This window comes from Chiloscyllium plagiosum, chromosome 7 (assembly GCF_004010195.1).
Source record: "Chiloscyllium plagiosum isolate BGI_BamShark_2017 chromosome 7, ASM401019v2, whole genome shotgun sequence".
NCBI classification, from domain to species: domain Eukaryota; kingdom Metazoa; phylum Chordata; class Chondrichthyes; order Orectolobiformes; family Hemiscylliidae; genus Chiloscyllium; species Chiloscyllium plagiosum.
The window spans coordinates 45,107,197-45,122,071 of NC_057716.1; the positions used below are offsets into that span (position 1 = coordinate 45,107,197).

Below are 14,875 nucleotides of genomic sequence, written 5' to 3' on the forward strand. Positions count from 1 at the left end.
TCACCAGAATCGGGACGAGTTCTCATTTTTAATTTATGAAAATGATAAGACTATTATCAAGGTTACATCAAAATAACATGCATTATTAATAAAACTTTCAACAGGATAACTGGAAAAATCTTTCTGGGCTTGGAGACTGGATGGGGGAGGAAATTCGATAGCGATTTTATTCGAGACCCAAATTGATTGGGAATTGTATGCAACAATTCAGAAGCAATGCCCGTTTCAAAGTATTAATTCCACCCATAAACGTCGCCATTGTGTGCACAATTCGTTCAGTGAAAACTTGCGATTCTTCCTAGCTAATCTGAATACTTGATAAGGCCCGTTCTACCGTCATTGTACAATCCCTTCCTGATCGCTGGTATGGGGATTTGATGATTCAATTTGCAATTGGGAGCAAATGCAGAATAGCATTTAAAAATATGCATATATATCCTGTTTCACACTAATTTGTTCAACTTCAAAAGTTTTTTTAAAATGAAATTGAACATCGCAGAACAATCATACATACATTTAAAATAATCCTGGTAATATGTGAAAGACAGTCATGAAATACTTAATTTTGGACAAATATGACCCTCTCCTGTTCGAAAATGCAATTAAAAATAATTCTGTTCCAATTTATTTAGAGTCGATTTATTCTGTAAAATTATTTCTATATTGCAATCGGATAGCTAGTTTGCTATTTAAAATAGTATACAAATTTTATTTGCGTTAAAATAAAGCATAATGCAATTAACATTAAAATGTTTAAAATTACCAATATACAGCTCCAAAACTGGGATTCCCCAACTGCTCAAATCTCTATCTTCAATTAATTAATTGTTGCTTCATATCTGACTATACCTGATATTGCGGTCGTATGACTCTGAGTTATTAACACAGAGAATTTCATTCAATTACAAGGCTGAGGTTGTTTCGAAAATCAGAGATGTTTGTATTATCTCAGTGGATTCTCGAACTCGCCACAAAATGCAGAGTGCTATTTTTAGTTTTAAAAATAAACAACGTCTTTTAATTGTTTGTTCACGTTTGAAACACAACGTTTGCATTTTCCCCTCTAATTGTTTCCTGTTTGTTCTTATCAATTTGTCTTTATTGTTTCAGATTGGCCATGCTGTTCTTCTCCCTGTGCAAAGGTGAAGATTCGAAATTCCAGATTCTTATGGTTGAAGTTTATAAGCAACGTGCCCACTGATGTAATTAAAATTTAAATTGGCGTAATCGCTGATAAAGAAAAAAATTCGAGAAAAGTTGGAAGGTTATTCGGCAACCAAAGATGTTGCTTTCTTCCCCAGCCTTCAAACCAGAGAAAAATAAAATGGAGCCAGAAGTCCACAGTTTGTTGAGTGATTTGTAGTGTTAGAACTTTTATTGTCGGTTTTACGAGATTTGCTGATATACGCGTACAGTAGACCGCAGTTTAACACCAACACTAACTTTTACAGCGTCGGCTTAGCCACACATAAGCCAGGCATGTGATCTCATTAACCAATAGTCACTGGAAAGACTTTTAACTTGGGGCATAAATAAACTAATATTCTAATCATCGACGATATCATTAACTTTTATAACTACATATAAAGAATTACGCCATCTTCAGGCTTTTCCGTCCATGTAACAGCCGCGCGGCTGTATGACAGGCCTAAACCTTGTGGCTACAGAGACACAGAAACAAAAATAAAGTGCATCTGATTTCTCTGGAAAGTAGCAGCCTAGAAGCAGCCGCAGAAAACTGGCAAGAGGGTAAACCAGTGATCTCAGCTGATGGTCTCGAAATGACCAGATTGATTTTCCTTTACAGCATTTTTGTTCATTTGGAATACTCGCGGAAAATGAAACAAGTACACAATTAAATTTAATCAACATTTATTAATTTAATCACATTCGAGCATCTTAAAAAGTGACTATTGCTGCGGAATACCTTGACATTTTTTTTGCTTGTGTTTATAATATGCGTATCAGAGATAGGTAATGGTTGAGAATTTCCAGCCGCAATACACCACCAATTATTTCACACGCACAGTAATTAAGACACATCGTAAGTGCACATTTTTTTCTATCATTAAGTGTGTTCGCAATACATTCCGAATTATTCATTCTATTAGGCAGTTCATGTTGTTGGGTATAATCACAAAATGCTAAATAAAATCAACAAACTAAATCAATCACGATACCATCTCATATTATCGACGTATTAAAAAGCAATAAAATCTTTATTCAAAATGGCGATTTCTTCTGTGATTTTGCCACTTGCCACTTATAATAAGGGGAGCCGCAAATTTCTATATGATGGCTGATCTGTCAAGGTGTGATTGAAAAGGTTAAAATGATGCACAGAGAATTCATGAGATATAATGTCGAATTAAGGCTCTAAAGAACTTAAAAAAAAACAGGTGGACAGTTTACATTAACCTAGCCATCAATGTGCCGGAGATTCATTCTGTTCATCACTGTTTAACAGTGCAGTTTGGGCAAACTGAATGACGTTTTGCTTAGAGGCCAAAGGGGGTAAAGTTACTTGGTCTCTTTTTCTGTTGTCTCCTGCTCAGGCTCTTCCTGTTCTTTTTTGACCTCTTCCTCCTCGTCGTCGTTCCGAGAGCTTGGAAATTTGTCCTTGTTGTTTTCCTTTTTCCACTTCATTCTCCTATTTTGAAACCAAATCTTCACCTGCCTCTCTGTCAGTCCCAGAGCATGTGAAACCTCGATCCTTCGCTTTCGTGTCAGATACGGATTGAACAGAAATTCCTTTTCCAGCTCCAGGGTTTGGAATCGGCTGTAAGTTTGTCTTCCTCTGCGTCTGCCGGGCGCTGCTAAACAACACGAGAATCACAGGAGACAGTAAATATTGGAAAATTGCACACAAGCAAATCATTACAGACTAGCAACAAGAACAACAAGCCTGGTTTTGAACGGTAATGCCATACAAAGAAAGTGTTGCTATAAAAGCAGACAGACTATTACAGACCGCGTTAAAACACGTTGGCGATATAACTGTGCAGTAAAACGTGAGATGGAAGCTAATTCTAATATATCCAACCTTGAGGTCTCATCCAGGGAAACATTTGAGTAGGAGACGAGTTCTGATTTAAGTGTTCTGGTTCTTCGCCAATATTACTGCTAGACGATTTACAGTCAGGATATTGTACCAGATCGGCCTCTTGCTGTGTCGTAAAAATTTGCTGTCTTTGTAAGTTATCGTATCCGTAAAATTTAGAGGGGTCACCATGACACGTAATTCCACAAGGATTCTGTTGAAAGCCAGCATTAGGAAGTGCAGATGTCCCATGATGGTAAAAATCTTGAACTTGAGCTGGGTGCTGGAAGCTTGCGCCGCTGCTGGGACCATAGACGACAGCGTGTCTGCTGGTCACGTCTTGTGGAAACCGGCAGTCGTAGTAAGTGGGACTCAGAGCTTCTCCTGGTTTGTACTTGGAGTAGAATGGATTAACAAAATATGAACTCATCTGTGCAGACTCTAGAATGGCCAATGGATATCAACAAAATAAATGTTAAACAATACTGAAGTGATGTTATTGGGTTCCCCGATCTACACAGTGCTCATGATGGCAATGCAGGTCCTGTATGCACTGATGCCCCGTGGAACATACTCGCTAATACTGTAGGTACACAACTGCCTCACTGCTTTGGCTGCTTCACTTTGAAACCGCAGATCAGTTCTAAGCCAACTGGGAAGATCGTTGACTGCCGTTTACAGTTGCCGCTTTCGCGGGCAATACCTCTGTGCTGGGAAATGATATTTTTTCTCAAAAAAATGTAGAGGGCATAGAGATCGGAAAAAAAAGATAACATGCGGATTAATATACTGAGCACACTCTCATTACAATTAGGCGGGCCGCATCACAGAAAACATGAAATACGTGCGCCACTCAACTGAAGAGAAATGAAGCTGGCCTGGTTACAGCACAGCAATTAGATTTTAGAGCACAACAAGGTGAGACTGGTCTCAAGGTCAAAACATAGTCAAAAATGAGGGGGTGGAGGTGGTTTGGGGGCTTGGTGTTTGGGGTATGTGTGGGCGGGGGTTTGGCGGGGGAAGCCAGAGGGCTAAAAGGCTAAAGTTAGAATTAAGATCAGGGATTATTTTTATTGGCTGTTTCTGTAAATCTTGTTGGATCTACACCAATCTGTCAATCTGTCCCTCTCCGGCTTGTACTTTTAGATGTTTATTTGTACTTATATTTCTACTTACAGATATACATTCATACTTATACATATTTATACTTGCAGATTTATATTCATACCTATATATATTTATCCTTATATATATCCCTACATTTATGCAGTTATCCCTTTATGCCAATAGATATATCTTTATACTTGGCAAAGCAGATGTGTCTGTAATTTCCGTATGAACGGTTATCACCCTTCTATAATTCTTTATGTTAATGGGGGTATTTGGGAGCAGCTGAACAAAGCGTTCCTTGCTATTAAAAAATGTTCGCGCCATTGATACAGATTATGAAGTCTCCCTTCTCCGAAGAACGTGGAGAAATAGTTACCCTTGCCTCAGAGATATGGGTTCACTTAACTTAAACTTCGAGGTTAATTACTGGTTAATGAAAATCATGCCTATGAATACAGTTTCCATCATTTCAGCCCTGGCATACGTCATTGCCGAGGAAAAGTAGCTTAGTTCTCCAGGCAAATACAAAGTTTGCAGTGTGAGGTTGATAGTTGATCAAGAACTTAAGCATCGGGAGGAAGAGCAAGTCTGAGATTCTAGGCGTGCAGTGCCCGAACTGGTTAGCTTCAGTTGTTGATGGCTCATGAATAAAGAGAATTCCATTTTCCCCTTTTAAACGACTGTGTTTAAAGTTTAAACGAAAAGAGTCCTTGATCTGCTAAACTTGTATTCACCGGTGAACTTTGTTCCTCACGCATCGATGGCTGTCTCAACTCGCCAGAATGCTTCAGGAAATAGCACCAGAAATATCCTTATTGGCTGCTGCACAGAAAAATTCTCCTTGCACTGCCATTAATTCAGAATACGTTCGTTCAAAATGAGCCCAAAACGTGTAGCAGTTGTATTCCTCCCAGCAGCTCTTCATTTATTTGTTGAAATCAAAAAGCCAACTAAAAAGTCACAATTTGTACAATTTCAATTTAATTTGACGAATTTATCCGTGAATTGCAACTAAAAGCTTCAGGTTTTCCTATTATAATTGCATGATAATTACAGATTCTGATCGTATTTATCACTAAAATCTCCGACAAACCCGCACTTTTTAATGAACGGAATATTCTCATTAATCGGTAACGCGATAAATATATTGGATATTAACGTTATTGTGTACGTACTTATACATGGAAATTTACTCTTCGGCCACATCCTTCTTGTCGAAATGCTCACCTCATTTAAGCGCATTTACCAGGAAGGATAAATGTTACGAGCAGAATCTCTCGCCTTACTATCCTTTTTTTTGTAGAAAGCATGCAAATTAATTTACATGTTGAACAAGATTCTGAAACATAAATTGGAATGTCCACATATACCAATCGCTAATTTCAGTGTGTGTGTTTTTTAAGCTTTAGGTTACATCCTTTTTGCTTATCTGAAGGGATTACAAAACGCCTTGTCTAATTGCAACAAATGCCTCAGAAATCCGAAAACTGAGTTCGCCACGTTGAGTTAACTAAATAATTCCACAGTCATCAACGACAAATGAATGCGTACAGCATTATTCGCAATAGTGCAATGGAGAGCGGAGTTCAAGCCTAATATAAAATAGCTAAGTACACGTGTTAACAAAAAAAGGTAGCAAGGTTTTTTTTACCGAAATCCTGGAAATATTCTCTTGTTGAGGAGATACATCATTGCTTAGATACAAATTTAGCCTTTGCGCCAACCCTCCTCATTTCTTTCTCTGTGAAATATTTTTTAAAATGTAGCCAATTTACTCCGGGACACATACGGGAGATTGTTTAACAATGGGTACTGTGTAAATCATTTTATTGTAGTTTCAAATCTGTAGCTATTGCAAATAGTACAAATTACTCATAATTTATTAAAATGATTCGGACATAATTTTAAAAGAAATGTTGCAAGGGGAAACTGGTAAAACTGATGGCCAGCGTTTTTTTTAAACGTAGGCCGAATCCCCTTTTCGTTGCTGTTTTGAAACTGGGATGCACGAGAAAATGAATCGAAACTTACGCCGTTAAGGTCGAGAATTATACGCTTTCGTAAAATTAGCTGGGAATGCAATCCATTTGAAGTGATATTTCTGTAGTCGCTTGTACAATTTCACTTTTCGTTACCGAATAGTGATTTCTTTAACCAATGAAAAAGAAAAAAACTCTGAAATCCTTCTTCTGGAACCCCACTCCAAAACGTAGATGACTATGATAGTAGCATTCAACATCAATCTATTGCCCAAACATCATATTTTACAGATTAGAGAAATGGGCATCACTGCAACAAAGGAGAATGCAGATGCCAAAATGGTGTGTGCTTGTGAAAGTTATAGTTGCAATCGATGTGAATTTTAATAGAAAATCGTTCACATTCTTCACGCAAGTCGTTTAAAGTCGAAAGTTCCACTTTGCCTCTATTTTGTAATAAATTTCTAAAATGTTATATGGAATCGTTTATTTTGAATTGATTAAATGCTTACATCCGTTTGATTTAGAGCGTTTTTTTTAATTTAAGATTATAATTGTTAAGCTTGTACTTTGAAATTAGTCCAAAAAGTCAGGCTACAGATAGTACTATTATTCACGTTTTCAAAATGTGATCTGGCTATGAAAACTTATGACTTTTCTTATAACCGATTTACAGCGAATCTGTTCTCATTTACAGTTTTTTACATTGTTACAGTGGAGCGACAGCACCGCCTAGTGGACCATCCAATGAAGTACACGTGAAAACGCATTGAGACTTCTTTGGTTTTTCACGGAATCATTCAAGAACTAGTTGACATGCTTGTAAAGAAACGAAACACAAAAAGGAGTTCCAGTGAGATCTCAATAAATGCTAAAGGTTGCTTTACATATAATTATTCAGTACTGTCACTGAAGTTTGCTTGATGTGTAGTGCACTTTGTAAAAAAAATCTCAGCGTCCATGGCTCTCCCAGTGAATCTACACGTTTAAAGGTTAGATGATAGTTTGAAACTTTACACTTTTGCTATTGAACAGAAAACAGTTGGTCAATTCTATTTTATTTCTTTGGAAATGTTTCCGAAAACAAATGTAAGTTATATCAAATTGATTGCAGATATATTAAAGTGGAAAAATATATATTAGATTTTATAATCAGAAAAGAAACTCCGTGACTGGGGGTTGGGGATGGTGGTAGTGTGGTGAGAGAGATGTGTGACTCCACGTGTGTACAGAGACAAAGAAATAAACAGAGGCCACACTATTAACTAATATTAAATATTTGGAAAGATTCAAATTTGTTTCCCAAAGGCCGAGAAAATATCGTTTGGATGTTGTACGTGATGCTATTGATTTTGTTTAAATTTGTGAATAAATTTACATGCACATGTGTGCAGGGTCAGAAACATTAATTTGGACGTACAAAATTAATAAGTTCATTAACGGGCGTGGTGTTCACTTTAGCTTCCACTGTCATTTAACAACCGGACATACATATAAGCGTATAAATCATTTGTATCTTTCAAGAAAATGCTTGGAACATGTACATTTTTTTCTGTCGCTTTCTTTTTCAGTTGATGACCTAAGCCAATAGGTTTCCCCGTCGATGATATTGTTATTGAACTAGATATGCGGATTAATCGATATATAAGTTTGCCTTATGGTGAAGTGTACTTCACTGCACTACCTATATGTATGTTTGGGAATAGATAAGTTTGTCCAAACTCAAGAAACAAAGACGAATTGATTGTCTTCGCTCCTTTGACCAGTATCTGCGTTTTTGTTTGTTATTAACAGCCAAAAACATCTGAATTGGTTGATTTCAAAGAAGTCTGCAATTACATGAAGAAAACTATAAAGTCATTAGGTCAGACGTCTAGCCAGTTGTGGGGTTTATAGTACCCCGTTCCTTCCGGTTCTAAAGTACTGTATGTAGAATTGTGGCAATAGATGGCGTTGTAATTCAACACCTTCTGAGCACTAAAGTTTTCAGAAGATTCTCCAAAAAGAATGAAGGTCTAGTTTTACAAGGACCCGCAATTGTTTTCAGTCTGAAACATTAATGAGATAGTGGCATGAAATAAAGTGTTCTGTGACCACTTAGGTGTATAATGATTATAAACCCGCACTAGGGTTTTGCCAGCAATGTGTGCTTAGTTGTTTATTTTTATATCTTTAACTAAAGCACCTAGTGTATTTGCAACTATGAATCATTCCAACGTGCTATGTGTCGGATACCGCGACAATAATATAAATAACTTATTGTTCCTACAACAGACGATAAACTATCGACATTTTGCGACACAACCGATCGAAAGTAACTTCCTTCGAGCAAATACCAACTCACATACTAAGAAAATAATCGAAGTCTATTGATTAAAAATGTCTTAATTTTACAAAATACTTTTGAGTTGCATTTGCTATTGGACTACATGTGACAGTATGCGTTTGGATGATAATTGGTAGTTATTAAAATTCAGGATTCCGGAATTGTTTTTACAATTTATACCAACCAGGAGTCTTCTTCCTTCACGAGGTCAATACTAGACTGTTGATCAGCTCATTTAAGCAAAATCCCCTTTGGGTCATCATAATCTCAACATCCATTTAGCAATACGGCTTTTCGGACAGAAGTGGGGGCATTAGAATGCGCTTCTGATGGAATATATGACCTTGCAGTCTGCGTTTAAATGACCAAGAGCTTACAGTCAAAAGAGTTTATCGAATCATAAATGACTTTTGAAACAGTCAGCAAAATTGAAATCTTTGTAATTTTTTATTGTTATCATGACGAGAAAACGTGAGGTACAAACCAATGGACATGGATGGAACTTTCTGCTTAGCCTTTTGACGTTTGCAGTGCAGCATCAGATCTGTTATCACATCTAGTGTTAGCTAGTGAATACTGCAAAGGATCTGGGAGTAAGCGAAAAGCTACTGTGTTACTATATTTTCTTACATCTTCATTACATTAAATACATTGCATTTTATCCAAGTAAGCACATCTTTACTGAAGGTGACGCAATACACACAGAATTAAAGCAGATCATGTTCACTTGCTATTAAAATAAGCTTGCTTCTGATTGTCCCAAACGCACAGAAAGATGTCTATGCCATTTTAAAATTAAAACAACATTTAAACACCTTTCAATTTATTTGTGTTCCTTAGTCAAAGTGCCTCTAGATTAATGACACTTCAGGGTTATTCGAAAAATGTGCCTTCCCATCATGACCGTGATGGCCTGTTAATTTCATTTGAAATATTTAAAATAAATAGTACATCGGCTCGACACTTTATCAACAGCGTGGTTATGTCACTGTACTTGAAACTAACTGAATGGTGCTCAGTGACATTTGTATCATATTTGACCAAGTATTTGAATTTTAAAAAATGGAACAGAAAGACAAAGAGTTTGCTTTTTTAATATTTATATCGAAATGATACACTAACTGTACAACGGAAATACATTTTACAAGTTGCACAACCAAAACAAATATTCAAATATGCATATTTTATTTTTATATAAAACATGTATATTGTAATCATGTCAAAGTTTTTAAAATACGACAGGCAATGTGCTGACTTCAGTTTAAGTTCCGTTTAATGTATCCCAATAGCAGCAAATCAGGAACAGTCTCTGGGTGAATGTCAATTGTTTAAATACAAGGTTGCTCTGGAGCAGGACAACACTGGGAAAGATAAACCGTGCTTCGATTAGGCACCACTAGATAGACAAAACGCTTTTTACACCGTCTGTAGGATTTTCAGACTTATAATTAAGAAGCAGCTGATCGTTCAAGACTCTTCGTTATTTTTCACCTTGTTCATCTTTTTCATTTTCATCCTTCTGTTCTGAAACCAGATCTTTACTTGCCTCTCAGTAAGATTTAAAATTCTAGCAACTTCATAACGCCGGTCTCTGGTGAGATACATATTAAATAAAAACTCTTTTTCTAACTCAAGCGTCTGGTACTTGGTGTAAGGACAACGCTTCTTCCTGGTAGAGCGCGCGTGGATCCAATTTATTGCAGGATGATCTGTAAGGAATGGGAGGTGAAAAAGAAGCAAGAACTTAAGCATGAACATCTCCTGAATATTTTCAACGGAATTTTAGACAGCTTAAAGAATGCCCACAATCACAATAATGTTGATTAAATCTGCAGTACTGTCCCCCACTGGGTGCTTGACAAGTTCAGTGAGATTTAATATACTGAGAAGTTGAGACATTGATTTCAACGTATTTCGGGTCGTGTTGAAATGGATTGTTGTTTAACAGAAAATAATATTGGATGAAAATAATGGAAAAATACAGTTACAAAAGTTTAATTGGGGGAAAAAATCTACTTTCGACTTTCAAATTGCCCTGTAAAGTGCAACGAGAAGGAATGCATGATCGTTTTAAAGTCATGTCAGACTCAAATTTGTGTGTAAAAATTCCCTGTAAACAATATAAACTCTTTACTGTGGCTGTGGCTTTTCAGACTTGGGTAAGCGTCTAGACATTTTTATAGGTTTGTAAAACCATCAGCTTTGCATACTCGGGTCTACAGGTTGGGGTTGTAAATCAAGCTGCAATTTTTGCACTTACTTGGGTCAAGTTGCTGTTGTTTCTCCTCCTTGTGCTCACTGTTGCTCGTAGTCTCGGAGCTGGTGCAGCCAAGCTCCTTGGGAAGCTTCTCCCTGCACTCTGGGTAAGAGCCGCAAGTGAAGTCCGGTAGGCTGAGGGTTTGCAGCTCATAGGAAGAGCACTCAGTCCTCTTGGTTGACAAAGTTTCTGGTTTGATCCCGTAATGCCGGCCATTAGGATGGAATCCGGGGAAGGAGACTGAAGTGGAAATCGGTTCTAACCACGAGCGTACATATCTGCTGTCTCCAGCTGCAAGATGCGATTGATGCATGTAAGGATGATAGATTCCTGCAACGGCGGCAGAGGATTGAGGGTGAACGGGAGACCAGGGATTTGAAAATGCGGTTGACTTGGGGGTAAAACTGCAGGAAGAGAAATCTGAAGTGTCTGCTACACCTGATGGCCTTGAAGCTGTGCCTTGGGCATATCTAGTCGCGTATAAGTCCTCTGTCTCCTGCCCAATTAAAGAATCAACATAATAATTGTGTATAGTGCCACCGGTCGACATTTTAGACTCTCTCGCTTTCATAGAAAAGGTTACACTGGAAAGTGTATCTGATACCTTCACTCAGAACAATCATAGTATTTTGCCGACTACAGTTGCAGCTATTGGTTGCGGGACTCACGTGATTATATTTACTAATAGAGAGAGTAAATCAATCCGCCCATCAGCCTGACCGCAACGGGGCCTAGTCCAGCTTTATACCAAATTGAAAACCATGCACTATGAATGGACAAAACAAAACCACTTGATCAGGATTGTTGGAAATATTCTGCTGGATCCAAAGGAGCAACCTCTCCAAATGCAGTTAAACCAGCTCTGGAGAAACAGGGGGACTACTTTCCCGTCAGCTAATTAATGTCTGTCACTCATTTTATAATCAGCAATGCGTAGTCCATGATCTATGTCAAGAGCAGATATCTGTTAGCTTAGTGCAATAAAGCGGCAAGAAAACACCTTCGAGGTACGTTGGTGCTTCTATATTGTGTATCCCTATTTAGAAAAGAGCTTGTACAGACCATTGATTGCTTTATCCCATAAAAGGAGTAAACGACATGTTGTAAAATGAAGGATTTGAGCTGCTTGTTTTAAAATCTGGAGTATTGCTGAGTTTATTTTCCTCACTTCGAATTTTCTTTAGCTAATATTTTATTTTGTTTTAAACATCATTGCATTTGAAGTAAACGGTTCCTCGCCCCTTTATAGTCTGTACTCAGAAGCCATCATAAATGCTTTTATGTCTATCAATAAAAATTTTATGAGGTGCATTTGATTATACATTAATGTGTCTTTAATAAAACAAGCCTCTTTTGGCAGAGTAAAGCACACTTAACCAAAACTGGACGCCAAAATGTTCCCACAAGGTGCGAGTATTCCCGTCTATAAATATGTTTGCCGTACATGGTCTGTTTACAGCAGACCACTGCACCATGGTATTCCAAAGAGGCGAATGTACCCACAGTTGGGGACTTAAATGCATCCCAGCCCCAGTGCGGTGTTTCAATGCTGGTCCATACAATAGAGAACTTCACTGAGTTTGAAAGAAAAGGACGAGAAGTTTGAATTGTTTCCGAGTTTTAGAATATGATGCCCACGAACCAGCTACAGAGAAATGTCGTTCTTCTTCAGAAAGCACATTCACTGACCGTCGACCCTGATACAAATCAGGCAAACTTTCTTTGTGAGAAAGGGAATAAAGTTTAAATTTTGTTGTTTTTCGTATAGATACATTTAGACTGATCTTTCTTGATCATATCGAATATTTTTCTTAAGAAATGGTCAGTAACTGCGCAGTAATCTTGACATTCACCATGACGAGATTATAGTCATTAATTGTGTCCATCTCACGGACGACTCACAAACTCCATCCTATTAAAACAAACTTTATTTTTATCACTTCAGTTTACTTTCTTGTTTATGGGCAGATACGTTATTATTTGTATTTTCTTCAAGGTGAACAAGAAGAAAACATACTTGACCGATCATAGTGAATGGTCAAAACGGGGAGATTAGGATAGCTGAAACATAACGCACAATATGAACCGTTCAACTCAACCTCGCTCTGATATGAACTGTTACACATTACCTTAATGCACTCAAGTCACTTTCTTTAAACAATCTGCAATCTTTGAAGACCTAATTTTCAAGTTTATTTGCCAAATCAGATTTAAGGTTAAATAAATAACAATCTTGCTGGCTATAGTTAGCACTTTCCTACTGATCGGGTTTTTATTTCGCAAGTTGCCAGTTTTTGTGAAATTGAAGCGACAGGAGCACATTGACGGCAATTGATTTACTTCATTCACAAATATAGCGGTTAGTTTCTTTCACGCTGGAAATTAAGAATAATGGAAGAAATCCAGGCTGCAGTTAGGTGCTGTGATTGTTAGGCCGACACAACAGCATGGTTTATATTATTACAGATAAGGTTATTTCGGTAAAGCATAAATAAACTCAAATTTCTACAACCTTTTGTTTATGAAGTTGACTGATTTATAAGGAATGTCGTCAGAAAGCACCTCCTTTCGTTGATTGCCATTTTACAGCAAGTCAAGTAAAACTTTGTCTTTTACAGAGTTAATGTGGTTAAGGTGCATTATCAACTATTCGCCCACCTTCACAAATTAACTCGCGTTGAGAGAACTCTTTGCAAGTGAAAGGTCAGATGAATAGTACGCAAGTGATAAAGGATTACTTTTCTTATAAGTTTCCTGTCATGTGATGCAAAAGACAAAACCAAAATGTCGCGTTTAAATAATATGAGCATTTGCATGGATCGGGATGCCACTAAAATCCAATTGGGAAATATTTTTTCTATTTTTAATTGTTTTCAATGAGAAGTAAATATTTTCATCAGTTATAGCTTTAAATTGACTCACTCATGTTAATTCGCTTTGCAAGTACACAGACCGTTGTTCAAATGTATCGGGCAAGCTGTTTTCCCCTGTAGACTAATCTACAGAATTAGAGAGAGAGAGAAAAGCATTCGTGGGGCTATAGCTAAAAACAAATATTATGCTAAACGATTTCTGCAATGCTTGTGTTCTTGATTGTGTAAAAACTATGCATTATTTCAAACTTGGACTTGATTGAGCTGATGGTTATGCTTAATTCGGTTTGAGCTGTCTTCTTAATGCCCCTGTACACTCTGCGATTCCAAATGTGTCACGATGTTCCTTCGGTGTAAAAGATTTTGCGACAGACACACGGAATATATATTTTCTTTAACGACGTTATAATGTTTATGACGTTATCGAAGTTTCTTGTCATTTTGAGATAACAGTAAGGGTGGAGTACTTGTTACTATTATATTCGTGCCTTTTTATCTTCTTCTTAAAAGATAGTCATGTACAATTATTGTTAAAGGGTCGGAATTCCGTAGGCTTTGAAAAGAAGTGCATGCGTAAATGGAGATTTATCTTGAGTTTTGACGCTCTTTATTAATTGGATGGAGCCTTTTCTATAAATAAGTGTATCGAATTAAAACTTTGACTGGCCGTTGTATTCAGTCTACTCTCCTCTCCTACGCTTAGATTTGTTTCTGTATTTATGAAATTTGGATTAAAGAATGGCGTTGAAGAAATGTCACGAAAGTATGCGAAACTCGTCACGTTGCGCGCTAAAAATATCGAGGATCCAACCATGTTACTAAAGTTTTTTTTTATTGCCGCGGGTGACAGTTACAAGATACAGCTGCGCTTCCTAGAAGGACCGAACATTGAATTCATAATGCTTGACCCCCCTACTGCAACCAAATATCTTCAGTATTTCGTACCGAATAAAATAACCCTTCAGCACGAAAATGATCGTTTGCATGGAACACGTGGGAATCACTAGTCCAAGGTGTCTATTTATTAATACCAAGGTAGCAGCCTTAAAAAAATATAGTTTTGATCTGATGGTTAAGGTACAACTCAAATCAATGATCAAGCAGATTTGCATTTGTGAATAAAGCGGGTTACTATTCCCCGTAAATATTTCCTCAGAAAACCTTAACAGTGAATGTTATTGATTCAAATTAAGTTAGACACCACTTACTCCTGCCGCAACCGTAGATTTAGCTGCAACCATATAAAAGGAAATGAATGGGTTATTATTGACACACATATCTCCCAAGAGA

The 14,875-nt window shown here is 37.2% G+C and overlaps 2 protein-coding genes and 1 long non-coding RNA gene across 5 annotated transcripts; 1 reads left to right on the plus strand and 2 right to left on the minus strand.

Moving 5' to 3' along the window:
- Nucleotides 1–1,855: 1,855 nt before the first annotated feature.
- LOC122551532 (homeobox protein Hox-D8) lies at nucleotides 1,856–3,719 on the minus strand. 2 transcript variants are annotated; one of them, XM_043693556.1, is made up of 2 exons: nucleotides 3,044–3,719; nucleotides 1,856–2,813 (listed from the first exon to the last, which is right to left on the minus strand). In XM_043693556.1, exons 1-2 carry the CDS (start codon nucleotides 3,468–3,470, stop codon nucleotides 2,521–2,523), a joined length of 720 nt encoding a protein of 239 aa, XP_043549491.1. In that variant the 5' UTR covers nucleotides 3,471–3,719; the 3' UTR covers nucleotides 1,856–2,520. The 2 variants fall into 2 exon arrangements, with proteins under 2 accessions (XP_043549491.1, XP_043549490.1); XM_043693555.1 differs by having other exon boundaries at nucleotides 1,856–2,816; nucleotides 3,044–3,702.
- Nucleotides 3,720–3,880: 161 nt separating this feature from the next.
- LOC122551535 lies at nucleotides 3,881–8,672 on the plus strand. 2 transcript variants are annotated; one of them, XR_006312128.1, is made up of 3 exons: nucleotides 3,881–3,958; nucleotides 5,554–7,121; nucleotides 7,701–8,672. It is a non-coding gene; the product is annotated as an uncharacterized LOC122551535 (long non-coding RNA). The 2 variants fall into 2 exon arrangements; XR_006312129.1 differs by having other exon boundaries at nucleotides 8,404–8,476.
- A 1,012-nt stretch (nucleotides 8,673–9,684) lies between these two features.
- Nucleotides 9,685–11,451, minus strand: hoxd9a (homeobox D9a). The gene is made up of 2 exons (XM_043693552.1): nucleotides 10,716–11,451; nucleotides 9,685–10,164 (listed from the first exon to the last, which is right to left on the minus strand). Exons 1-2 carry the CDS (start codon nucleotides 11,281–11,283, stop codon nucleotides 9,923–9,925), a joined length of 810 nt encoding a protein of 269 aa, XP_043549487.1. The 5' UTR covers nucleotides 11,284–11,451; the 3' UTR covers nucleotides 9,685–9,922.
- Nucleotides 11,452–14,875: the final 3,424 nt, after the last annotated feature.

Excerpts from the sequence above, each read along its gene's own strand:
- LOC122551532 (XM_043693555.1), bottom strand. The coding sequence starts at position 3,470 with ATGAGTTCATATTTTGTTAATCCATTCTACTCCAAGTACAAACCAGGA. Across the intron at positions 2,817-3,043 it reads TCCCTGGATGAGACCTCAAG|CAGCGCCCGGCAGACGCAGA; the intron begins GTTGGATATATT and ends CGTGTTGTTTAG.
- hoxd9a (XM_043693552.1), bottom strand. The coding sequence starts at position 11,283 with ATGAAAGCGAGAGAGTCTAAAATGTCGACCGGTGGCACTATACACAAT. Across the intron at positions 10,165-10,715 it reads ACAACAGCAACTTGACCCAA|ATCATCCTGCAATAAATTGG; the intron begins GTAAGTGCAAAA and ends CATTCCTTACAG.